Source organism: Bubalus kerabau, chromosome 1 (genome assembly GCF_029407905.1).
Source record: "Bubalus kerabau isolate K-KA32 ecotype Philippines breed swamp buffalo chromosome 1, PCC_UOA_SB_1v2, whole genome shotgun sequence".
Taxonomy (NCBI): Eukaryota; Metazoa; Chordata; class Mammalia; order Artiodactyla; family Bovidae; genus Bubalus; species Bubalus kerabau.
This window is the reverse complement of record NC_073624.1, coordinates 103042732-103068557: the sequence shown is the minus strand read 5'-3', so window position 1 is coordinate 103068557 and position 25826 is coordinate 103042732. Positions and strand designations below refer to the sequence as shown.

Sequence of the window (25826 nt, the reverse complement as noted above, 5' to 3'; positions counted from 1 at the left end):
GGCAGAAAAAGAAAAGTTTTCCCTTAGACCACAAAGCCCATTCTATTTCTGGATATAAATAGCTTATACTTGGTTAAAAGGAAGTACCTAGTACATCTTATTAAAAAAAAGGAGGGGATGTATTCTAAAAAATTTAGAGAAGTTTGAGCATTTACCCAGAAAGGAAGAATAGTTTTTACACTTGAAAAAGTTTTTCTTTGGTATATTATACATCAGTACGTGCATGTGTGTGTGAGTGAACAGGCTCAATAAATAGCACCCCACTTCCCCACTGGGTTCCTAAACTAATTAAAAAATAAGACAAAGAAATATTATCTTTCTTACTGATGAGGGCTTGTAAAGAGAATATGGCTTCATCTGTGGGCAAACGGGCTTTCTAGAACTGAAATCCAAAGTGAGTCAGACTTGAGTACCCCGTCACAGGCAAGACTGGACAAGGGCTGGCCTCCCACAAGAAATACCAGAGGAAAACCATGAGCACAGGCTCCTAGGAGCTGAAGGTGTTAGGCTCGACTTGTCACATTTCTCCTTCTAAACTCACCCATCAGTTTAGTGGAAAGCGAGAGTGAAAGGGTGTGGAGGCTGAGAGGGTCCGAGCTGGCGCGTGAGCGGAAAGAGTAGAAGTCAGAAAAACACGGATCTGTCGCCATTTAACCAGTCAGATCCACACTACATACTGAGGAAGACAGCAGTGGAGGATATGTTACCGGCCAGTGAAAGAGACATATTGATTTTGACAAAAACTACAATAAATAATATTTTGAAGAGTTGCTTCCAGAGGATGAAAACACAGCCTTGCAAGCAAAAGAAAAAAAAAAATTGTAATAGCAGCAATGTGTAGTACACTTGGAAAAATGTAATAAAATTTTCACATATATAAAGTTTATATTTTAGTTAGTGCCATATGCTACAGCGGGTCAGAGCTAAAGCAAGTATCTTAGGGCTCACACCGTGTGTCCTTGAAGTGTGTATATAAGCCTTCCTTCTAAGAGGTCCAGGATCTTCAGCGTGCCATCTGAAGAAGCAGTGATGAGATAGTTACCCGAAGGATGGAACGACACACAATTAACTCCACCGCTGTGAACTGATTTGTAGAAAATAAAAGCAAAAAGTTCAGAGAATAGTTCGTAATTCTAAAGATGCCCCTTCACCCTACTAGCACCATTAGGTTGAAAGCAAGAATCCATTAGAGGCAATGTCTCCATAGCACCAAAACTCTACATAGCTCACTAAAACAAGCAAGCAGTGTGGCACCAAACAGCTTAAGCTTCCAGTTCATGAGACAGAAAAACTTTACAAATGAGACTCTGTCATGGAAAGATGATCTTATTAACTATGTAACTATAAAATCTTAGGGTATATTACCAATATAAACAACCACTGTCTACCACCAGTTCACGTAAGGTATACATCCTAGCCTTAAACTGAATTTAATAACCAATTAGTTGCTTGGGACAAGGGGCGAAGAGTATGGAGATGTCTTTGGAGAAGGGCAGCCTTGCCAGTTTGAGAATTCATTTCTGGACACCATCCTTCCAACAGGAGGCAGTATAACACAGCGATCAAAAGTTTGTTGATCACTGTACTTTGTAAAAAACGTACTTTGTAAACAGAAAGACCTATGTCAGTGGGAGCAAAATTTTAGCAAGTGACATAGGCTCCTTCAGCCTCAATTTCCTTGTCTTTAAAGTAGAGGTAACATACCTCTGAGGGCTGATGTGAGAATTTAGCACAGTGTCTGCTACATTATGTTTATTAAGGGACGGAAATTTGGATTTAATATAAATCTAATACACATTAAGAAATCAATTCATTTCTCTTTTAACTTCAATAGACAGGCACAGTAGGATGTTGTTTTCTGCCAGTTATAACACCTATTTGTGCTCACATATCTCCTTCTGAGTCAACTTCTATCCTGGATTCTTATACAAAGCAGATAACCAAAGTCTGAAAATCTTACAGTAACCTTTTTTCTTTTCTTTTTCCTTTTTTTCCCACAGCTCTCGCATCCTCCTCCCTTTGCAGGCTGGCACCTACGCCAGCTCCCTTTGCAGGCTGGCACCTACACCAGCTCCCTTTGCAGGCTGGCACCTCCGCCAGCTCCTTGGACCATGCTGCTGATGGCGGCTAACTTTTCTCTAGTCAGTCCATCACATTTAGTAAGAGGGCCAAGCCACACTGAGAAGAATAGCCTCTGCTAGTGTAAGAGAAGCCCGTTGTACAATTCAATTCTGTTATGGAAGTCATTACCTTGATAATGCTGGAGTAACTTGTTCACTCTTATATCCCAGATTTTCACAGTATGGTCAGAACCTGCTGAAGCTATGCATGTACCATTAGGGTTAAAAGCCACAAAATTTGCAAACCTGGGAGAAAGGAATAAGATGGTCTAATATTTCAATTTCTCTTTAATTTCTTTATATGAATTGTAATAATTAAATACCTCCTTAGCAAACTAACCTATATAAATGCAAAAAGAGAAATGGACTTACCCTACAAAATCTGAGAAGTTGTTAACACACTGCTTATTTGTGGTATCCCAGATTTTAATAGTTTTATCCTCACTGCATGATACAATTAGTCTGCCATCAGGTGAAAACCTGGAGAGCATAAGAAAGATCATTCTTGTGGAAGGCTCCTGACAATCACAATCAACTCTACCATGACACACAAGTCAGGCTGTATGTATTAAATGATACCACAGCATGCAGCAGAATCATGTTCTGCCACCAACATCTTTCCAGCTGAAAAGAACACAATGAATGACATTAATAAACCATTAAAAAAGATCATAATATATGATATAGACTAACCAAGTTTCTCTTAACCTTTTATTCTTCTATTTAAATAATTTACTTTTATGGTATCTGTTCTAGGTCTGCACTGCTTCCAAGCCAAATATCTTATGCTTTTTTTTTTTTTAAAGTATTCTCTATTTCTGTCATTTTCTGGTGTTATCCATACGACCCAAGAGAGTCTCTATCACTCATCTAACCAACCCTGCAGTGACGCTCTTTGTAAGAAAACGACTGGTATCTTAAGAATTAAAATTGAATGCTATCAGCAATAGAGGCATCAGTGGCTCAGTCAGTAAAGAATCTGCCTGCAATGTGAGAAACCTGGGTTCAACCCCTGGGTCGGGAAGTCCCCCTGGAGAAGGAAATAACAACCGACTCCAGTATTCTTGCCTGGAGAATTCCATGTACACAGGGGCTACAAAATGTGTCCATGGGGTCACAAAATGTCGAACACAACTGAGTGACTAACTTTATCATTGACAGGTGAACAGATTCCCCAAGCCTGTAACTTCCTGGATGAGGGGAGGCCAGAGAGCTTCAGCGGACTGAAAATAGGACAATTCATTTATACAAAACTGAAGTTCCTTCATGGACTACTATCCACACAGCCCATTAAAAAACAAATGAGAAAATTCTCAGACACCTTGTCTACTGCGTTTATGCTCTCTCTCCCTTTAAGATCCTTTCCAAGGTTGCTTTTCTGCCTTAAGTGCCTTTTTAGAATGGAGACAGAAGAGCAGAAGATCAAAAACAAAGTGAAAACTATTAGGAAACTATGAATACTAATTTTGCTATTAATACTTCAGCAATAGCAAAACCCAAAAAAGACAGATTTAGGTCATAGACTGATTATGTTTCAATTTTATTTGTAGTTTCCCTCTCGGCCCAGATTACTATAAAAGTCATCAACTAAGTAAGGGTGTGGATTATAATTGAAAGCTTTTCTTTTTGTTCTCTGACCATCCCCTCCTCCCAACTCCTGTTCTTAAGGCTGGCCTAAAAATAATTCTTCCTAACAGAAATTTTCAATCTAGAATTTATGAATTCACCATATTTTAAAAAGGACAGAGATAATTAAATTCTACATGAAATAGTCCTTAAAAATTCAAAGAAATAAACTTGCAAGGAAATATCTTCCACACCGGGCAGTTCAGCTTGATTTTATAATAACGTATTAATCTTTTCCTTTAGAAAATATGTAAGGAAGATTCAAATATGAATGACAGTATTATAGAAACGCTCCAAAGAGATGAAACTTATTTTGTATAGATTCTGGAGAAGAAAAACCTATTCAGTATCCCCATGAAAATAACCTTTGCATAAAATTATAAATAATTAGTGCAAGAAATCAAAGTGTGTTTCTTAATATGATATCTTTTAAAAAAATTACTTAATGTGAACATTTTAAATTTTATTTCTAAGAGATGACTCAGTTCTTACATTTTAAGAAAGCAATGATGAAAAATGTAATAAAATGGAAGGATTAGGTGAAAGCAAAGTGCGAAGTACAAATTCACACTATGACATTATTGGCCAAATACTACCACTGCCACAGCCGCCACCACCACCATTCTCATTTATCCTGCCAATATTAACCGCGCAGCTATGTGCCAGAATGGTTCTCAACACTTTACTTATAACTCATTTAATTCTCAAAATAACCCTACCAAACAAGGGCTACTGCTGGCCTCCATTTACAGATGATTAAACCAGGGCACGTAAAGGAAGAGGAACTGCCCGTCACACAGCCGGGAAGACCTGAACTAGGAAGTCTGGCTCCAGAGCCAGTTGCTCAGCCACTCTGTCGAAGACTCTGACAGCAAGGAAAGTTTCTCTTACTGGCCAAAGTAGAGCACAGGAAGTTCTGTGTGGCTTCTTTGTAACCACAGAAAGTTCTAAAGTGGAAGCAAACCACAAGGCCATGCTCTTAGGAGGCTAAGTGCCTGGGTTCTGCTTGACAGGCTGACCACCAGACTATCTTTTAATAAAAGTCTCTGTGTCTGCTGCCATGCCCCATCAGTGCCCTTGAGGAGTTTGTGGGAAAGACATTCATTCATTGACTCATTCAAATATTTACTGAGCACCTGCAGGAACCAGGCATTGGGCACTGACCCGGGTTATAGGAATATCGTGGTGAATGAGATTTCAGGAGGCTTTCATTCTAGGTGGGAGGAAAGGCACACAAATAACATAATTTTAGATAATGGTAAGAAAAAAGTTTTTAACAAAAAGGTGTCCATTAGTCACTAGAAGCGCCCCAGAGAAACTTGTGAATAAGGAAAAGAATGTTACCTTGACTAGCCAAAAATTCATCCTGAGCAGCTGGAATTAAAGCCTGGGAGAAATTTCCCCAGCGATGAAGAAATGAAATGAAGAGAATGTGAACTTCAGATAAGTGGGGAGTGGAGGAGCTGGCTGGGATGAAAGGAGCCAGTGCAGAGAGGATGTTTCTATCTCCAGCTCGGCAGGGCTGAGGCGGGGCTCAGGTACATGCTCTGGACACTGTATTACAACCCCTGCATATACTCTCTGTAGTTTCTTTTTGTCCACGTGTGTATGCTGTCCCTCAGCCATGTCCAATGCTTTGCAGCCCCATGGACTACAGCCCACCAGGTTCCTCTGCCCATGGAATTTTCCAGGCAAGAATACTGGAATGGGGTGCCATTTCCTTCTCCAGGGCATCTTCCCAACCTAAGGATCGAACCCGCATCTCTTGTATCATCTGCACTGGCAGGCAGATTCTTTACCACTAGTGCCCCCAGGAAGCTTTTTTGTCTTTGGAAGGGTTGAAAGTGACAATGGCGATTTGGCCTTCTCCTCCCTTTCATTTTTACTTAGATACATCAGAAATAGTTTCGCACCAATAAAAGAGGCTACTCTTTGCCCTGTCTTTGATCACAAAATGACAGTCCTTTTTTGTGTGTGTGAGGGTTTAAACAATACCTAACAGGGTTATTTGGAGAAGGCAATGGCACCCCACTCCAGTACTCTGGCCTGGAAAATCCCATGGATGGAGGAGCCTGGTAGGCTGCAGTCCATGGAGTCGCTAGGAGTCGGACATGACTGAGCGACTTCACTTTCACTTTTCACTTTCATGCATTGGAGAAGGCAATGGCACCCCACTCCTGTACTCTGGCCTGGAAAATCCCATGGATGGAGGGGCCTGGTGGGCTGCAGTCCATGGAGTCACTAAGAGTCGGACACGACTGAGTGACTTCACTTTCACTTTCATGCGTTGGAGAAGGAAATGGCAACCCACTCCAGTGTTCTTGCCTGGAGAACCCCAGGGGCAGGAGAACTTGGTGGGCTGACGTCTATGGGGTCACACAGAGTTGGACACGACTGAAGTGACTTAGCAGCAGCAGCAGCAGCAACAGGGTTATTAATTTTAAGAATATTAAGAGGATATAAAATTTCTACCAAGACATTAACAAATTTCTAACTCTCTAATTCAGTACCACCCAACCACCTTTTAAGACTTCCAGCAAGTGTGTCACCAAGATGGATATTAGTCAGTGGTGACTAATGGATCACCAGATGTGAACTGTCTGTAAGGCGTATGAGACGTTAACTACTTCTTATTCAATCCCTTAAAATATACTTTGGAGAAAAGGAGGAAATTCTCAAGCTTTTTGCTAGAAAAACTGGTTCACATGTCCTTGAGAGTAGCCCAAGTTATATAACAGGAGTTCCTTAACTTTGAATCTATAGAGTTCCTAAAACTACACGTAAAACTGTAGTCCATAAGCACAGTGATTGAGTTACTTCTTCATCAGTGAGCCAAACAGATCCGTGAACCCTGAGAAGTTTTAAAGTGCGTTCATAAGAAATCAAAATTCTCATTTGGATAATTCTTATCATTAGACTAAATATTCTATAAAAACCACTATATACATGCATGTATCAAATCACCACACTGTACACCTTACCCTTACACATGGTTATATGTCATTATATCTTAATAAAGCTGAGGGGAAAAAACACAAGGGCACACAGTGTCCACCCCTGCCAGACAATTAGCTGCATGGAGGAAGGGCTAGGCCTTCTGAGATGAGAGCTTGTGACTCAACTATCAGCCCTCCATGCAGGAGAAGGAAATAGTTTAATTTGAGAGTTAGATAAGCAACATTTAGGAATTAGTTATGGTCCCTGAGGACCAACCTGGATTTCACAGGCTGAAGGAGATTTACTAAGCATCCAGTATCAGCCACACCCAAGGCTCCAACTGCATGCTGCTGCTAAGTCGCTTCAGTCGTGTCTGACTCTGTGAGACCCCAGAGACGGCAGCCTACCAGGCTCCTCTGTCCCTAGAATTCTCCAGGCAAGAACACTGGAGTGGGTTGCCATTTCCTTCTCCAATGTATGGGAGTGAAAAGTGAAAGTGAAGTCACTCAGTCATGTCCAACTCTTCGAGACCCCATAGACTGCAGCCAGGCTCCCCTGTCTATGGGATTCTCCAAGCAAGAGCACTGGAGTGGGGCGCCATTGCCTTCATCCAATTGCATAGGGGATTAAAAAAAAAGAATTTAAAATAAGGGAGGATAGAAAGGAAATAGTGGAAGAGAAGGAAAGCATGAAGAAAACATAGAAAGAAATATATTCCCCCAAACCAAACTTACATTTCTGGCCCTCAGGGCTCTGAGACCAAAGTAGGCATTGTTCTATGTCCCTTAAGAAACAAATCGTTAGTAAGTGGTACTCTGAAGCCAGCAGCTATTCAATAGGAGGGAAAAGCAGTGAAAAGCAGTGAAAGTAAGACTGCCCGGTGAGTACAGAGTCTGAATTTTAAGGCCATTTCTGCGGCTGCCCAGATATGTAACCTTATGAAGCTCCTAACTAACTACCCGAGCCACTGTTTTCTGTCTGGATAATAAGAGAGTCTGAACTGCATTCAAGCCTAAAACTTTCATGTGGTGGTTTATTTGCTAAGTTAGGTCCAACTCTTGCAAAACATTCATAGACTCATTAAAAAAAAAAAAAAATTGGCAGCCTCAAAGTTTGCTTTGATGGGATTTGGGCTTTACATACTGAAGGTGGAGTTCAAGGCAATAAGCAAAACATTCATGTTTTTTTAAGTGTTGGGCAGCATTAGAAGAGAAACCATCTGTTGATTGCAGTGATAGAATTCATTCCTATAACTGCTGAGAGACAAAAAGCAGATGAAAGAGATGCAAAAAGATTTAGGTGTACTGTGAAACACGCTAATTATTGCTGGATCATTTACCATTTACACGCCCAGACTCCTCTCCTGGGATTTCCACCCGTAAGAACTGCCTAGTAAGCGCTTCCTCTTGGATATGCTGCGGGCACTCTGTACTTGTCCCAGTCTGAACTCATCTTCCTCCCCAAACTCCACTGTTCCTTTTCTCAGTAAATGACTTCTCAAGCCAGAAACCCAGGAATCAAGTGCGATTCCTATGTCTTCCACTCACTCTCACTGTCACATTCCAGTCTATCACCAGACCCTGCTTCTTCAGATCCTAACAGGCCCCACTGAAGTTCCATTCTTCACAATCAAGAACAATCTGTAAATCTTTTTTTTTTTTTAATTAAAACCCTTTGGTGGTTTCACATGTTTTCATGGGAAAAACTGCCTGCAGGATCTGCCCTCCTGTCTCTTCATCATCACCTTACACTTCCTGGCACCACACCCCTCTTCTCTCTGTTCTTACCCCAGGTGTTCCCCCATACACTGTTTGCTTTGCTTCAAACAAGGCTCCCTACTCTTTATCTTGTTTCAAATACTGACTCTTTGTGACCCCATGGACTATACAATCCATAGAATTCTCCAGGCCAGAATACTGGAGTGGGTAGCCGTTTCCTTCTCCAGGGGATCTTCGCAAACCAGGGATCAAACCCAGGTCTCCCGCATTGCAGGTGGATTCTTTACCAGGTGAGCCACAAGGGAAGCCCCTAGTACTGAGTATTCAGTTCAGTTCAGTTGCTCAGTCGTGTCCGACTCTTTTTGACCCCATGAATTGCAGCACTCCAGGCCTCCCTGTCCATCACCAACTCCTGGAGTTCACTCAAACTCATGTCCATGGAGTTGGTGATGCCATCCAGCCATCTCATCCTCTGATGTCCCCTTCTCATCCTGCCCCCAATCCCTCCCAGCATCAGGGTCTTTTCCAGTGAGTCAACTCTTCACATGAGGTGGCCAAAGTATTGGAGTTTCAGCTTCAGCATCACTCCTTACAATGAACACCCAAGAGTGATCTCCTTTAGAATGGACTGGGTGGATCTCCTTGCAGTCCAAGGGACTCTCAGTCTTCTCCAACACCACAGTTCAAAAGCATCAATTCTTCTGTGCTCAGCTTTCCTCACAGTCCAACTCTCACATCCATACATGATCACTGGAAAAACCATAGCCTTGACTAGATGGACCTTTGTTGGCAAAGTAAAGTCTCTGCTTTTTAATATGCTATTTAGGTGGTCATAACTTTCCTTCCAAGGAGTAAGCATCTTTTAATTTCATGGCTGCAGTCACCATCTGCACTGATTTTGGACCCCAGAAAAACAAAGTCTGACACTGCTTCCACTGTTTCCCCGTCTATTTCCCATGAAGTGATGGGCATGATCTTTGTTTTCTGAATGTTGAGCTTTAAGCCAACTTTTTCACTCTCCTCTTTCACTTTCATCAAGAGGCTCTTTAGTTCCTCTTCGCTTTCTGCCAGAAGGGTGGTGTCATCTGCATATCTGAGGTTATTGATATTTCTCCCAGCAATCTTGATTCCAGCTTGTGCTTCTTCCAACCCAGTGTTTCTCATGATGTACTCTGCATATAAGTTAAATAAGCAGGGTGACAATATACAGCCTTGACTTACTCCTTTTCCTATTTGGAACCAGTCTATTGTTCCATGTCCAGTTCTAACTGTTGCTTCCTGATCTGCATATAGGTTTCTCAAGAGGCAGGTCAAGTGGTCTGGGATTCCCATCTCTTTCAGAATTTTCCACAGTTTATTGCCATCCACACAGTCAAAGGCTTTGGCATAGTCAATAAAGCAGAAATAGATGTTTTTCTGGAACTCTCTTGCTTTTTCCATGATCCAGCAGATGTTGGCAATTTGATCTCTGGTTCCTCTGCCTTTTCTAAAACCAGCTTGAACATCTGGAAGTTCACGGTTCACGTATTGCTGAAGCCTGGCTTGGAGAATTTTGAACATTACTTTACTAGCGTGTGAGATGAGTGCAAGTGTGCGGTAGTTTGAGCTTTCTTTGGCATTGCCTTTCTTTGGGATTGGAATGAAAACTGACCTTTTCCAGTCCTGTAGCCACTGCTGAGTTTTCCAAATTTGCTGGCATATTGAGTGCAGCACTTTCGCAGCATCATCTTCCAGGATTTGAAAGAGCTCCACTGGAATTCCATCACCTCCACTAGCTTTGTTTATAGTGATGCTTCCTAAGGCCCACTTGACTTCACATTCCAGGATGTCTGGCTCTAGGTGAGTGCTCACACCATTGTGATTATCTGGGTCATGAAGATCTTTTTTGTACAGTTCTTCTGTGTATTCTTGCCACCTCTTCTTAACATCTTCTGCTTCTGTTAGGTCCATACCATTTCTGTCCTTCACCGAGCCCATCTTTGCCGGAAATGTTCCCTTGGTATCTCTAATTTTCTGGAAGAGATCTCTAGTCTTTCCCATTCTGTTGTTTTCCTCTATTTCTTTGCACTAATTGCTGAGGAAGGCTTTCTCATCTCTTCTTGCTATTCTTTGGAACTCTGCATTCAGATGCTTATATCTTTCCTTTTCTCCTTTGCTTTTCACTTCTCTTCTTTTCACAGCTATTTGGAAGGCCTCCCCAGACAGCCATTTTGCTTTTTTGCATTTCTTTATCTTGGGGATGGCCTTGATCCCTGTCTCCTGTACAATGTCATGAACCTCCGTCCATAGTTCATCAGGCACTCTATCTATCAGATCTAGTCCCTTAAATCTATTTCTCACTTCCACTGTATAATCATAAGGGATTTGATTTAGGTCATACCTGAGTGGTCTAGTGGTTTTCCCTACTTTCTTCAATTTCCGTCTGAATTTGTCAGTAAGGAGTTCATGATCTGAACCACAGTCAGCTCCCAGCCTTGTTTTTGCTGACTGTATAGAGCTTCTCCATCTTTGGCTGCAAAGAATATAATCAATCTGATTTCAGTGTTGACCATGTGGTGATGTCCATGTGTAGAGTCTTCTCTTGTGTTGTTGGAAGATAGGTAAAAAACTTTTCAACGGGATTGGGACTAACTTCATATTATGATCAATGACACGACTGAGCAACTGAGCATGCACACACGCACACAGTCAGTGAAAGCTGATGTGTAAAACTTTTGTTCACTATTTGCACAACATGAATGTACTTAATGTCTCTGAACTATATACTTGAAAATTGGTTAAACGGTAAATTTTATACTATATATAGTTTACCCAAATACAGAAAAGCCTTTGCAATTCACAGGATCAAAGATCACTTGTAACACAACCAAAACCTGAAAATTAAGGTCAGATTTTCCCCGTAAAAATTAATGCTAGAGAAACAATGTTGGAAAAGTTGTTTCGTTGGCCTCTACTTATTTTTGACTTATTTTGAGGATACCATGAAAAAGGTAGAAGAAGAAGAAGAAGGCTGAACGCCAAAGAATTGATGCTTTTGAACTGTGGTGTTGGAGAAGACTCTTGAGAGTCCCTCGGACTGCAAGGAGATCCAACCAGTCCATTCTGAAGGAGATCAGCCCTGGGATTTCTTTGGAAGGAATGATGCTAAAGCTGAAACTCCACTACTCTGGCCACCTCATGCGAAGAGTTGACTCATTGGAAAAGACTCTGATGCTGGGAGGGATTGGGGGCAGGAGGAGAAGGGGACGACAGAGGATGAGATGGCTGGATGGCATCACTGACTTGATGGACGTGAGTCTGGGTGAACTCCGGGAGTTGGTGATCGACAGGGAGGCCTGGTGTGCTGCGATTCATGGGGTTGCAAAGAGTCAGACACGACTGAGCGACTGAATTGAACTGAACTGAACCATAAAAAAATACAAGTTAGCCCACAGCACACATTATTTTTAAATATTGAACTTTTAGAAAAATTCTTGTGCTGCTAAAAATAAGTATTTCTCACCCCCATATGTAGATATTTCAAAGAATACATGTTTTTTTCATTACTCCTTAAACAAATTGCATGTTTAAAAAAGCTGGGAAATATAGTAAGTAAAACAGCCCATAGCACCATCACTCAAACAAAATCATATAATATTGTGTCTATGCAGGAACTTTATCTTTTGTTCATGTATAGATCTTTTATATTATATGTACGAGTTCTGAATATTGCCCCTCTTACCTCAAACACAAACATATTTTCAAGTCACTACTTATGTATCTTCTTTTAATAGCTATATAATCATTTACGTTTATTTAACCAGCTTTCTCTACTTGGAGAACTTGATTATTTCCAAGTTCTCATCATTATAAATTACACTGAAAGCAGTATCTTTAAATACAGATTTTTTTCTTTGAATAAGAATTTGAATAAATCTACTTAGGATAGATTTCCAGTTGTGAACTCACTGTAATAAGGACTCCTGATATACTTTACAAATGGATTTCTAAAAAGACTGTGCTAATTTCTATTTTTAAAGCATGAATATATCTCCCAACAGATAACATATCTTAAAAAAAATATTTCTGTGAATCAAGATGTATGATTGAAACAATAGGTTAGCCTAGAAAACACAGCTGTTCATCTGTTCTTACACTAATGGGCACTACCTCTATGCCACGCGGAGTGAGTCTGGGCTCCAGGGACAAACTCATAGTACGGGGCCCAGAAACAAGGCATTGAATTTAAATTACTTAAGTCAACGACACACTTAAAATTCAAATACTTAAGGGAGAAATAATTGCTCTGTTAACCCTCTACATTCATTTAAATATATTGTCAATGCATTGGAAGGAAAAGCAGTATCACTTAGAGTTTTTCTAATGTTAAGCTGTCTAATTCATCTGTAATTTTTGGAAATGTGTGGTGTGCAATACAGATCTAACTTAAAAGTTTTCCAAATAGAAATCTAATTATCTGAACTACATACATACATTTTAACATATTAAATAACTACTTAATATTATCTTAATATTTTAACAACTATTCATGTACTTCACCACTGATTGGAAATACCATCTTTATCAGAAAACATATGTGGATGGGCACCTGAACTTTCCATGACCCATTTTCCTAATCTGGTACCAGGACTGTCTTATTTTAATTTCTACGGTTTATACTGTGTTCTAGAAGCCGATTACACAAGCTTCTTTCAATTTTTTCTGGTCATTCTTTTCTTGGTTATTCTTGGACATTTAATTTATACATACGAATTTTGAAATCAGCTTGTATAAGTTTCCACTAAATTCCTTTGGCAAAACTTCCCTTTCTGAGTAAGGGTAGTAATGATTATCAGACTTACTCCCCTACTATAAAAAAATCATACAACACAGCAAAATATATGAAGTGATTGTTTTTAGGCACTGGATGAAAGACAGAACAGGGTTGTGAAACTTGAGAGATAGAAAATAAAGGAGATAAGCACCAAATGCATCCCAAATTTCTACCTGGGAGCATTTTTCAGACATGGCTTACAGACACAGAGCCCAAGGAAACAGCTGCAGTCTCACTGGGCAAACAGCAATTAGAATGCAGAACTGTTGAAGGGCTCGAATTTTGAGGGCAGGATTGACAAGAGGACCTGTGAGGAGCAGAAATACCTCCAAATCTGCCCGAGTCTTGAGTCTTTGACCAAATGCAAACCTGATAAGGCTCAGGACAAGAAGGATTCTAAGAAAACAACAGAGGCTGTGAGTCAAACAAAGATTCCTGAGGTTACACAGTACCGAGGCATGTCCAAGTTCTCACCAGATCTGGCTGAACATTCCAGGCATTCAATGGAGGCCCTAGAAAGGCCACTAGTACTAAAGTCCAAGAGTAAAGGCCACTCTAGATCCACCCTAAAAAGTCTACATTCAACACAATCTAGCTAGGCCAGCAGAAACGTAACAGCTTACCAAAACAAAACTCAACACTTTTTAGATGATAGAGTAACTCATACTCTCAAACATTTAGTCATGTTTGAGCATACAATAAAACATTTAAATATAAACAAGCAAAAATTTTGACTCGGATATGACATAAATATTGGAATTAACAGACAAGGACTTTAGAACTATTATTATAAATATGTTCAAGAATTTAAAGGAAACAATGAGCATAACGAGCAAACAAATGGAAAATCTCAGAGAAATGGATAAGCTTATAGTACACTGGACACGGCCAGGAAAAAATACCATTGAACTTGAAAAAAGGGCAATAGAAACAATGCAAATTGAAGCACAAAGAGAATATAAGTTTGAGAAAACGAACAAAGCCTCAATAAATGATGGAGGTTTATTGCAAAAGTCTCCGTAAGGGATAACGATGCTGAAAACGAAGGCAGTGTTGGGGCTGGAGATACAACAGGTATTATGAGTGCATGTGACTGTATGCAGGGACCACTCCCGCTTTTCCAAACTCTGCTTCACTATCACTTCCTATGGAAAGTGCCTTTTAAAAAAAGAGTGACAGGAAATGTTTTAAGGCTCATGTCTCTGTCCCCCTCCTCCTCTCTTCCCATTCCCTTACTAATAATTCTAAGTATGGCTTTATCCCGAAATCACACCATGTAATTAGACAGCAACTTCTGTCTTCCTCTCACAGTTCCACTCTCCTTTGAAAGAATCAGCATCATTTTCAAATCAGTATTTTGAGCACGGTGTCCCTCAGCAGTACAGATTCAAATAAGACTTGGACTATCTCAGGCCAGCCCTCTAAATGCAAAGTCATGCCAGTAGAACAGATCAATCAACAAAAAAGAGCTCAGATCACACTTTAAATAAGGAATTTAAAACAAAAGTGCTTCCCTCCAGGCCAATTTCGATAAGGAAAGAAGATAAATATTAAGTATTGTAGCAGTGTGTCTTAGGAATAGAAGGCTCCCTGGCTGTTAGCAGATGCTAATAACACTTATAATAGCACTTGTCCCAACAGACTGTTGCCAAAGGTTATGGAGTCATTCTTGGTTCTTCTCTTTCTCATCCCATCCAATTAGACACACACTTTTGGTGGTAACTTAACCACAGTAGACCACTGAACAACATGGTGATTAGCAGCACCAACCCTCTGCACAGTGAAAACTCCATGTGGAATTCAGTTTACCCTAGGAATCCAAGGTTCCTCCATACTCACAGTTCTGCATCTGTGGATTTAACCAACCACCCCTGCAGCTCAAACCCACGTTATTCAAGAGTCAACTGAATAAATGATCTAAGATCCAACCACGTCTCAAAATCTCCACAGCCACCACCGTGGACCAAACCGGGATGAGAACTAGTGCAATAGCCCATACTTCCCAGCTCTGTCCTGACTTTTGATGGTCTACTCTCCACATGGTAGTCAGGGAGATCCCACTAAACTGTCAGTCAGAGAGATGAACAGGCTCCAATGGCTCATCTACTCCGCCTGTCCATCAGAGCTATTCCTCTACTCTCCCACACTCTCCACCACCCCTGCCTTCCTGCTCTTCCTCACATGGCCACCCAGCTCCCGCCCGAGGGCTTTCACTCTTGTTTCTTCTATGCAGGACATTCCTTTCCCAAACATCTTCAACTCTCACTCCCTGCCCTCCCTCGGGTCTCTGCCCAAAGGTCACCCTCTGTGGGAGCAATTGCTGAACACCCTATTTAAACCAGCAGCTCTGTTTTTCTCCATAGCACTTACCACCATATCGAGTTTCCTATTTGCTTATTCTCTGTCTCCCCTCCCCAGAACATAAACTTCATGAGAGCAGCAGGTTTTGACCATTTTGTTTATTATTATTCCTGGCACACAATAAACATTTGATGAATTAATAAATAAATGAATGAATGAATTTGCCCTCAATCCCCTTTTCTGGGATTTGGGGGTAAAATTCAGACTACAGCAGGAAAAAACATATGGAAACGTTATGGTGAAACTCTGCACTTACTTGGCACAGCGAACCCAGTGTGTGTGTCGGTACAAGGAATATAAGAAGCGCTGGCGGTACATGTTCCATACTTTGATAGATTTGTCTTCAGAAGCTGAGGCAAGAAACTGGCCATCGGCTGAAAAGTCCACACTTCGAACTGGAGCTGTGTGAGCTTTAAATTCAGAGGATTTCCCTCTCCTGGAAATAAATAGTTTAATATTTATAACATGTGATTTAATTATAATCACGATCTCATCAGTATACAGACTTTGAAACATATACAATAGTTTAACTCATAAAAACTGACAGAAAGTGTGGAAAGGATGTTTTGAACTGCACTCCGCATCACAACCGTTTAAGCCGGTTATGTTCACTGAAGTCACAGCTGATACTTAACAAGAGAGAACCCTGGTGGTCACGACCCAGAAATTCATTTGCTGAGTCTGTTTTAACAGGAAGCTAGGAAATAATATTTTTTTTTTTTGGAAATAATATTTTGAACCAATCTCTACCATGTATTTTAAGTTCCTGTTGTTCCTCTAGAGACCGCAATATACAGTTTAAATAAACTGCAACCTAGCAAAGCTAAGATTTGTTTAAATAAGGAGCTCTAAGGCAGTGTTTTCAACTTTCACATGCAAGTTGTGTGGGCTGGCAGTCTGGGTTGGAAGGAGGAAATGTCCTCTGTGTCATATGCCTCGGCAAAGAACGTCCCTGGGTGATTTGATGCTCCTGTTTTGACCCACAAGCAAGGGGAACTGAGACCCCTGGGGTGTACCTACGACCCTGCTCACCTCTGAGCCCAATCTTACATTCATAAGCAAAACAAAAGATAAATGGTAATAACATACTTCGATTCTCAACACCTTGAAATTTCAGATACCTTCTTTCTTTTTCTTGGCTAGGGTGCGGAAAAGAAAATAGAAAAAAAAAAAAAAAAAAGATGAAAATAATGTGTGGCATTTAAGGAGAAGCAGTGGGAAAACAACTGAAATAATTTGGGGCAGGCCAGTAGATGGAACTGGAGTTAAATGGTGACATTCGGGAAATGCTACTTTGTGTCAGCGTTTCCACTTTCCCAAGGTACTTTCACTTTATACCACATTTAGACTTAGCAATTTTTTCCATTCAGAAAGTCACATTTATACAGGTGATGCCTTATGGGAAAAACTGCCACAAATGTGTTAAAAAGATAAGGCAGCAGAACCGGCAGAAGCCTAGAAGTTACACCCAGCTCCTCCTCTTCCCCAGTATCCAAGGGGTCAGCAGACCTATTTAGTGACAGTGAGATTGCCATCACCTCCTAAGTATCTTCTGAATCCCTTCTCTTCTTTGCATCCCAGCTGTGCTCGTATTAAGGTAGATATACACACCTTCTGTATCCTTCACCTAGATTACTGCAAAAGCCTCTTAACTGGTCTCCCCGCTCTAATCTTTTATCCCCCTCCAGTCACCTACATACTGTGTTTATACACTTGCTAAATGTGTGATTCTAAGCATGTAAATCCCAGTGTAAATGTGTCATAGGCTGCTCTCCAAGAAAAAGTACAATGCCCAAGCTCTTTGGCAAGACCTCCTGCCACTGCACTGACCTTTGTACCCTTAAGACAAGCACACTGCCTCAAATACTTCTCTGGCTTTGTACTTGCTGCTTTCTTAGCCTGACTGCCTCCTCCTACCCTGCCTTTCACCAACCCGGATAGGCTTACTTGTTCTCTATCTGCTGTGTCTATTTTGCTTATTATACAGTAATTTTTGTATAAAATAGACCTGCTTCTCTCCTATTAGGCAGTAATTTTTCTGAGGACAGGAATCATGACTTACTTATCTCTAAAAGACCACCATCTAGCACAACGTCAGGCATGTGAAAAGAGCTCAATATGCTTTGCTGAATTCTGCTGGGAAGAGTCGAAACTTAAATGGTTCTAGATCCATCCTGGCTTTCCCTTCCAGTGGTCTGTAGAAGGCAGAGGCGACTTTGTCATAAATCTCCATCATCTGATATGTGGTATTTCACCACGAATAATGAAAATAATACAGGAGGCAACATTCAGGGACTAGTCCAGTGAGGTTTCTAGGGAATGTTCTATGAGTAGAAGTCAGGAGGCAGCATGGGCTGATTTTCAGCATAAGGCCTACAGTAAACAAAGTAAAGACTTGGCATCTAATGTGACCAGGAAGCCAAGGGTAGTCAGTATCATCAAATCTGCCTTGATCTTTATTGGGCCCTTCACACTTCAGAATGTCTATCCTGTCTGCAGTCTTTGTAACAGCTCCTCCTCTTCGCAATCAGTACAGTTCAGTTCAGTTTAGTCGCTCAGTCATGTCCGACTCTCTGTGACCCCATGAATCACAGCACACAGGTCTCCCTGTCCATCAACAACTCCCGGAGTTCACTCAGACTCAGGTCCATCAAGTTGGTGATGCCATCCAGCCATCTCATCCTCTGTCGTCCCCTTCTCCTCCTGCCCCCAATCCCTCCCAGCATCAGAGTCTCTTCCAATGAGTCAACTCTTCGCATGAGGTGGCCAAAGTATTGGAGTTTCAGCTTTAGCATCAGTCCTTCCAAAGAACACCCAGGGCTGATCTCCTTCAGAATGGACTGGTTAGATCTCCTTGCAGTCCAAGGGACTCTCAAGAGTCTTCTCCAACACCACAGTTCAAAAGCATCAATTCTTCGGCACTCAGCTTTCTTCACAGTCCAACTCTCACATCCATACATGACCACTGGAAAAACCATAGCCTTGACTAGACGGACCTTTGTTGGCAAAGTAATGTCTCTGCTTTTGAATATGCTGTCTAGGTTGCTCATAACTTTCCTTCCAAGGAGTAAGCATCTTTTAATTTCATGGCTGCAATCACCATCTGCACTGATTTTTTGGAGCCCCCCAAAATAAAGTCTGACACTGTTTCCACTGTTTCCCCATCTATTTCCCATGAAGTGATGGGACCAGATGCCATGATCTTTGTTTTCTGAATGTTGAGCTTTAAGCCAACTTTTTCACTCTCCTCTTTCACTTTCATCAAGAGGCTCTTTAGTTCCTCTTCGCTTTCTGCCATAAGGGTGGTGTCATCTGCATATCTGAGGTTACTGATACTTCTCTTAGCAATCTTGATTCCAGTTTGTGCTTCTTCCAGCCCAGTGTTTCTCATGATGTACTACTCTGCATAGAAGTTAAATAAGCAGGGTGACAATATACAGCCTTGACTTACTCCTTTTCCTATCTGGAACCACTCTGTTGTTCCATGTCCAGTTCTAACTGTTGCTTCCTGACCTGCATGTAGGTTTCTCAAGAGGCAGGTCAAGTGGTCTGGGATTCCCATCTCTTTCAGAATTTTCCACAGTTTATTGCCATCCACACAGTCAAAGGCTTTGGCATAGTCAATAAAGCAGAAATAGATGTTTTTCTGGAACTCTCTTGCTTTTTCCATGATCCAGCGGATGTTGGCAATTTGATCTCTGGTTCCTCTGCCTTTTCTAAAACCAGCTTGAACATCTGGAAGTTCACGGTTCACGTATTGCTGAAGCCTGGCTTGGAGAATTTTGAGCATTACTTTACTAGCGTGTGAGATGACTGCAAGTGTGCGGTAGTTTGAGCATTCTTTGGCATTGCCTTTCTTTGGGATTGGAATGAAAACTGACCTTTTCCAGTCCTGTGGCCACTGCTGAGTTTTCCAAATTTGCTGGCATATTGAGTGCAGCACTTTCGCAGCATCATCTTCCAGGATTTGAAAGAGCTCCACTGGAATTCCATCACCTCCACTAGCTTTGTTCATAGTGATGCTTCCTAAGGCCCACTTGACTTCACATTCCAGGATGTCTGGCTCTAGGTGAGTGTTCACATCATTGTGATTATCTGGGTCATGAAGATCTTTTTTGTACAGTTCTTCTGTGTATTCTTGCCACCTCTTCTTAACATCTTCTGCTTCTGTTAGGTCCATACCATTTCTGTCCTTCACCGAGCCCATCTTTGCCGGAAATGTTCCCTTGGTATCTCTAATTTTCTGGAAGAGATCTCTAGTCTTTCTCATTCTATTGTTTTCCTCTATTTCTTTGCACTAATTGCTGAGGAAGGCTTTCTTATCTCTTCTTGCTATTCTTTGGAACTCTGCATTCAGATGCTTATGTTTCCTTTTCTCCTTTGCTTTTCACTTCTCTTCTTTTCACAGCTATTTGGAAGGCCTCCCCAGACAGCCATTTTGCTTTTTTGCATTTCTTTATCTTGGGGATAGTCTTGATCCCTGTCTCCTGTACAATGTCACGAACCTCCGTCCATAGTTCATCAGGCACTGTATCTATCAGATCTAGTCCCTTAAATCTATTTCTCACTTCCACTGTATAATCATAAGGGATTTGATTTAGGTTATACCTGAATGGTCTAGTGGTTTTCCCCACTTTCTTCAATTTAAGCCTGAATTTGGCAATAAGGAGTCCATGACAATAGTTCTTGGCAATAGGCTGGCCCAGCTGATGAATCCAGACCCCGTTCCAACAGGAAGTACATAAGAACCTGAGACAGGAGTGCCCAGTGTTTGTTGTGCTGGTGCTTGGCTGGTTTCTAGCTCCTCACCGGCCTTAACAGAGTCTGTCCACCTCCCACACAGGTACCTGCCCTTTCGGTCCGAATTCTCTTGACTGCCCACTCTGATGAACGCCAGCCACATCTGCCTCCCAGCTCGCTCCTGCTAGCCTTTCTCAGCCTTCCGATCACCAGCTGAGGTCCGTCTGCTCACCTGGCTGCCCACAGCTCCCCTCTCCCCCGAGCACACACACCACTCTTCCCCACCGGCGGCAGAATCCACCAATTTCTCCTCCTTCAAATCTCGAGTTGCAGTCAGGCTACTGTTGTGACTGACTGACCGACAGGGTGTGGCAGGAGGCACCCTGGGCAGGTGCCTTTAAGAAGGCTAGCAGCTTCGGCTTGATTATCCCGGATTGTCCTATGGCTGCCATGCTGCAAGGACGTCCTCTTATGCTGCTGCAGAAAGGGCACGCGGAGGACAAAGGTGCCCAGCCGATAGCCAACACCAAGGCCACCGGCATCTGAGGGAGGCACTGGGCCTGCCAGCCCAGCTGCCAGTGTAATGAAGCTGCGTGATGGCCCACATTAACAGGGCAGTGGGATAAATCGTCCAGACAGCCCCTAAAACTGGGAGAAATGATAGTTACTGTCTTAAGCTACTAAGTTTGGGGACTGTTATGCAGCAACAGATAACTGGTTCATCAGTTTCCTTCTCATTGCCATGATCCACTATTGCCCTGGCCTGCTGAGATATGATTTAGGAAGAGGAACTAGACGTGTCTACACAAGCCTAATTGTGGTGCTTAGATCAGGCAGTGAAAATGAATGATCCATGTGCTTTTAGCTCATCTACCCAGTGCCTTACTCACAGAGCTTTCCCCAAAATAGCAATTGGAGACGGAGGCTGTGCTGGAAACAGCAAACCACTAGTCCAAAATTCTCAAAGTCAAGGCTTTTAAAAATGCTTTCGCTTTTAGACCCTGAGCTAGTCTCTCTTCCTTACAACTCCCTCTTACACTGCTATCCGTAGTGTCAGAACATGTCAACACGTCACTTCTCCTCAGTAGTGTTTCCTGCCTTGAGATAATCTTCAGATTTCTCCATTTGGAGTTTCCTTTAGGCAGTGGCAGGGAAAAAAAGTGCCCACTGGCAGGGAAATGCTTCAGGAACTTTCATTTATTGGGGAGTGCCTGGGGCCATTGAGGCACAAACCACAGATCAAATCCCGCCCCCACAGAGTGAAGGAAAACATTTCTTATTATCTGAGGAGAAGTGATCTGATGTGTACATATCCCAGAAAACAAGGGGGTGAAGGACAGATGAAACAAGACTGATGGAACACTGAAGAACCACTGAACCTGGTGGATGGTTATGGTGGGGAGCTGTCACGCTATCTATTCTATTTTCGCATATGTTTGAAATCTATATAATAATAGTTTAAAAACTTAAAATAATCAAGGCTCAATAACTGCTTAAAATAGATGGACTATCAGCTAAGGTTTGAAAAGGTAGTAGGCTGAAAGTGAAAGTGTTAATTGCTCCGTCATGTCAGACTCTTTACAACCCTGTGGACTGCAGCCCACCAGGCTCGCCTGTCCATGGAACTCTCCAGGCAAGAATACTGGAGTGGGTAGCCATTCCCTTCTCCAGGGGCTCTTCCTGACCCAGGGATCGAACCTGGGTCTCCTGTACTGCAGGCAGATTCTTTATCATCTGAGTCAACATAAACTGTAAAATCTTGGTTAGGCAGTCCGATGTGTATCTCTCTGGGGAGATGATCTAAAGCTTACATGAGACTGATAAAGAGATTGATAAAGAGATTGATAATCACCCTCCCTAACCACCTCTCCCACAAAAACACTTAAGACATTATTAAGCATATTTCCATGGTTAGAAATAATTTTCAAATAGAAGACACAATTATGAGTTCAAGATGAGGAAAAAATGGTATGAAGTAATTTTACCAGGCCAGTACGCCTTGTTTGTGACTTAGACTAAAGATGTACAGGTAACTGGGGGGTTAGGCAACCCAAGAGGGACACAATGCACAGCTCAACCCCAGTTATCTTTTACATTTCTAAACCCACAGCATAGCAGCTGTTCTCTTACTTATCAGGGATCCAGAGTCTAACGGTCCTGTCTCGTGAAGCTGATGCCAGTAAGTTTCCAAGTGGAGAAAACTGCACGCTGGTGATAACATCCTTGTGACCCACGTATCTGAAAGCTCTAGCTTGAGGCCTGAGACTCCACAGCATGAGAAATGTATCCCAAGAGCCGGTAGCTATTAAGAAACAGAAGAACAAAACCACTGTGTGTTAAAATGCAAACATAGGCATGTCTAATTACAATGGGCGGGGTGTCTAATAACAAGACGTCCAGGTAACAGAGAGGCTGGAGGTGGCACGACAGGCCAGGTAATGGCAAAATATTTTAAAAAGAAACCCAAAGCCACATCACTAATCTGCAAGCGTGGCTGTGTCCTATGTAGCCGTACAGCAGGATTAGTGGCCCCTGTATTTGGTTAGGACTCAATGACTATTTACTAAAAAAAGGCAGCTCAGTACAACAGAGACATAGGACTGGGGGTCAGTTCTCTCTCTCTCAGGGTGACTGAGAAAGTAACTTAATCTCTGTGTCATAAGCACTGCATGCTTCTCCTGAGAGGGCTGGAGGAGATAATTTTTTTCAACTGTTCATGCGGAGATAATTTCACAGTTGCAGAACAGTTATATTAACAGTATAATGAACATTAATATACTTTTTACCAGATCCACCTGTTGTTACTATTTTTCCCCCTTTGGTTTATAATTTGCTTGTGGGCCCACTCTCTCTTCTTCTGAAGACAAGCATGCATGTGCACGCATGTGCGTGCGCACACACACACACACACAATTTTTTTCTTAAGCCATTCTGGGGTAAGTAAATTCAACACCATGGCACCTTTATTCCTAAATACTTAAGTGCATATTTCCAAGAATAAAGCTATTCTTCTACATACCAATAACACTGCAATCAACTTCACAAAATTTATCAGTGACAGTACTTTAACCGACCAAATGTTTTCCAGTTTTGTTAACTGACCAGTAATGTCTTTTATAGCTAGATAAGGTAGGCTTAAAACCCACTTTGTGCTCTGTTATGACATCCTACAATTAATAAAAGAATCATGTGTTTCAGACATCACCTTAAGGCTTTAAGAAAAGGAAGACAAATGGAATCAATAGTGGAAATAAATGCCTTTGATCAAGAAGTAAACAAATGAAAGACAGATCTAACTCTTGCCACAAAACCAAATGTTATATATGCATTGAAGTGAAGTGAAGTGAAAGTTGCTCAGTCATATCCGACTCTTTGTGACCCCATGGACTATATAATCCATGGAATTCTCCAGTCCAGAATACTGGAATGGGTAGCCATTCCCTTCTCCAGGGGAATCTTCCCAACTCAGGGATTTAAACCAGGTCTCCTGCATTGCAGGCAGATTCTTTACCAACTGAGCCACCAGGGAAGCCCATTATATATGCCTGTACCCCCAAAATAGCCCCAGTGAGAGAAACCAGGTCAGTGAGAATCATTGTTTATATTATAGAATGTTTAGGGAAAAATACCTTGAAACACAATTAGTATTACTGTTAGAAGAGAAAAAGTCTCTGAAGCTCTGAAAAGCTTCTAAGTTCTTTAGCCATAGATAAAATTCATTTGAACTTGGTCTATACATTGTTTCCATGTAAAACAGTTAAAGTGAGTTTATAAGCTGCATACTACCCCCCTTTTTTTCTTAAAGTACAAAAGCTGATGTTCCATCACAATTCATCAAATTATTAAATAAATCAGGTTCAAATTATTTGTGGCTAATGTGACAAAACAGGGAAAACCATGAATTATCATATGTGTTATATTTAGGACTCGAGTTCTAAGGTATTATACTACAAACAAGAGCTACAAAAGGAAATAAGACACAATTTCTTGGAACTGCAATAGAGTAGGAGATAGTTCATCAGTAATGTCATACATATTCAGAGGACTTTTATATATTATTTATTCTTTTCTTCTTCCAGTTATGAGATATACATCATAAAATGCTTACTGCAATAGATTTAGCAAACATCTATCATCTCACAATTCTTATTAAAGAAATAGAAAAAAAAATTTTCCCTTGTGGTAAGAACTCTTAGGACTTACTTTCTCAGCAATTTTCATATATAGCATTACAGCAGTGTTAATTAATGTTATACATCATGTCTCTTGTACTTATAATGGAAGCTTGTACCTTTTTCCCATTCTTAATGTTATACAGAGTGGTGAGTGGTTCTGTTTAAGGAAAGGACATCCCCATTTAAGCAGAGACTTGAGTGAAATGAGGAGTGATTCAGGCTAAGACATGAAGAAAGAGCACTCCAGGCAGAAGGACTCCACCTGTAAGGGCCCGAGACAGCAATGCACTTGGCAGCCTGAGGAACAGCAAGGAGGCCAGCAAGTCTGCCGAGACAGGGAGAAAAAGACAACCAGGGATGGAAGCCCAGAAGGAAGCAGATGCCAGCAAGGAGCCCTGTGAGTGGTGTGTGTTTAGTTCTAAGCCACTGAAGGATTCTGAACAGGGGCATCTTGTGATTTAAGAAAACTGCCATTTGACAGTGAGAAAAGGATGGGCTAGCCAACAATAATGGTGGGTCAACTGGGTATTCACAATGAGAAGGACAATGTCTCCTATATTTTATACTATACATAAAAATAATTCCATATGGATTACAGATTTAAATGCGATAGGTAGAACAATAAGCATTTAGAAGAGAACTTCAGTTCAGTTCAGTTCAGTCACTCAGTCGTGTCCGACTCTTTGCGACCCCATGAATCCCAGCACACCAGGCCTCCCTGTCCATCACCAACTCCTGGAGTTCACTCAAACTCATGTCCATCGAGTTGGTAATGCCATCCAGCCATCTCATCCTCTGTTGTCCCCTTTTCCTCCTGCCCCCAATCCCTCCCAGCATCAGAGTCTCTTCCAATGAGTCAACTCTTCGCATGAGGTGGCCAAAGTACTGGAGTTTCAGCTTTAGCATTATTCCTTCCAAAGAACACCCAGGGCTGATCTCCTTTAGAATGGACTGGTTGGATCTCCTTGCAGTCCAAGGGACCCTCAAGAGTCTTCTCCAGCACCACAGTTCAAAAGCGTGAACTCTTCGGCGCTCAGCTGTCTTCACAGTCCAACTCTCACATCCATACATGACCACTGGAAAAACCATAGCCTGACTAGATGGATCTTTGTTGGCAAAGTAACGTCTCTGCTTTTGAATATGCTGTCTAGGTTGGTCATAACTTTCCTTCCAAGGAGTAAGCGTCTTTTCATTTCATGTCTGCAGTCACCAGCTGCAGTGATTTTGGAGCCCAGAAAAATAAACTCTGACACTGTTTCCACTGTTTCCCCTTAGGGGAATATATTCATGGCCACTGGGGTAGGCATGACTATTTAAATAACACATGAAAATTACT

The 25826-nt window shown here is 41.6% G+C and overlaps 1 protein-coding gene across 5 annotated transcripts in view; it reads right to left on the bottom strand.

Annotated features, from left to right (window-relative positions):
* POC1B (POC1 centriolar protein B) overlaps positions 1 to 25826 on the bottom strand; it is a 108114-nt gene that overhangs the window by 57947 nt on the left and 24341 nt on the right. For all 5 annotated transcript variants that reach the window (XM_055585933.1, XM_055585958.1, XM_055585948.1 and 2 more), the window contains exons 3-7: positions 22446 to 22617; positions 15832 to 16011; positions 2493 to 2600; positions 2251 to 2366; positions 951 to 1084 (exon numbers count right to left, since the gene is read on the bottom strand). In XM_055585933.1, the coding sequence (XP_055441908.1) occupies positions 951 to 1084; positions 2251 to 2366; positions 2493 to 2600; positions 15832 to 16011; positions 22446 to 22591 (684 nt within the window). In that variant the 5' untranslated portion in view covers positions 22592 to 22617. The remainder of the gene's footprint in view (positions 1 to 950; positions 1085 to 2250; positions 2367 to 2492; positions 2601 to 15831; positions 16012 to 22445; positions 22618 to 25826) is intronic.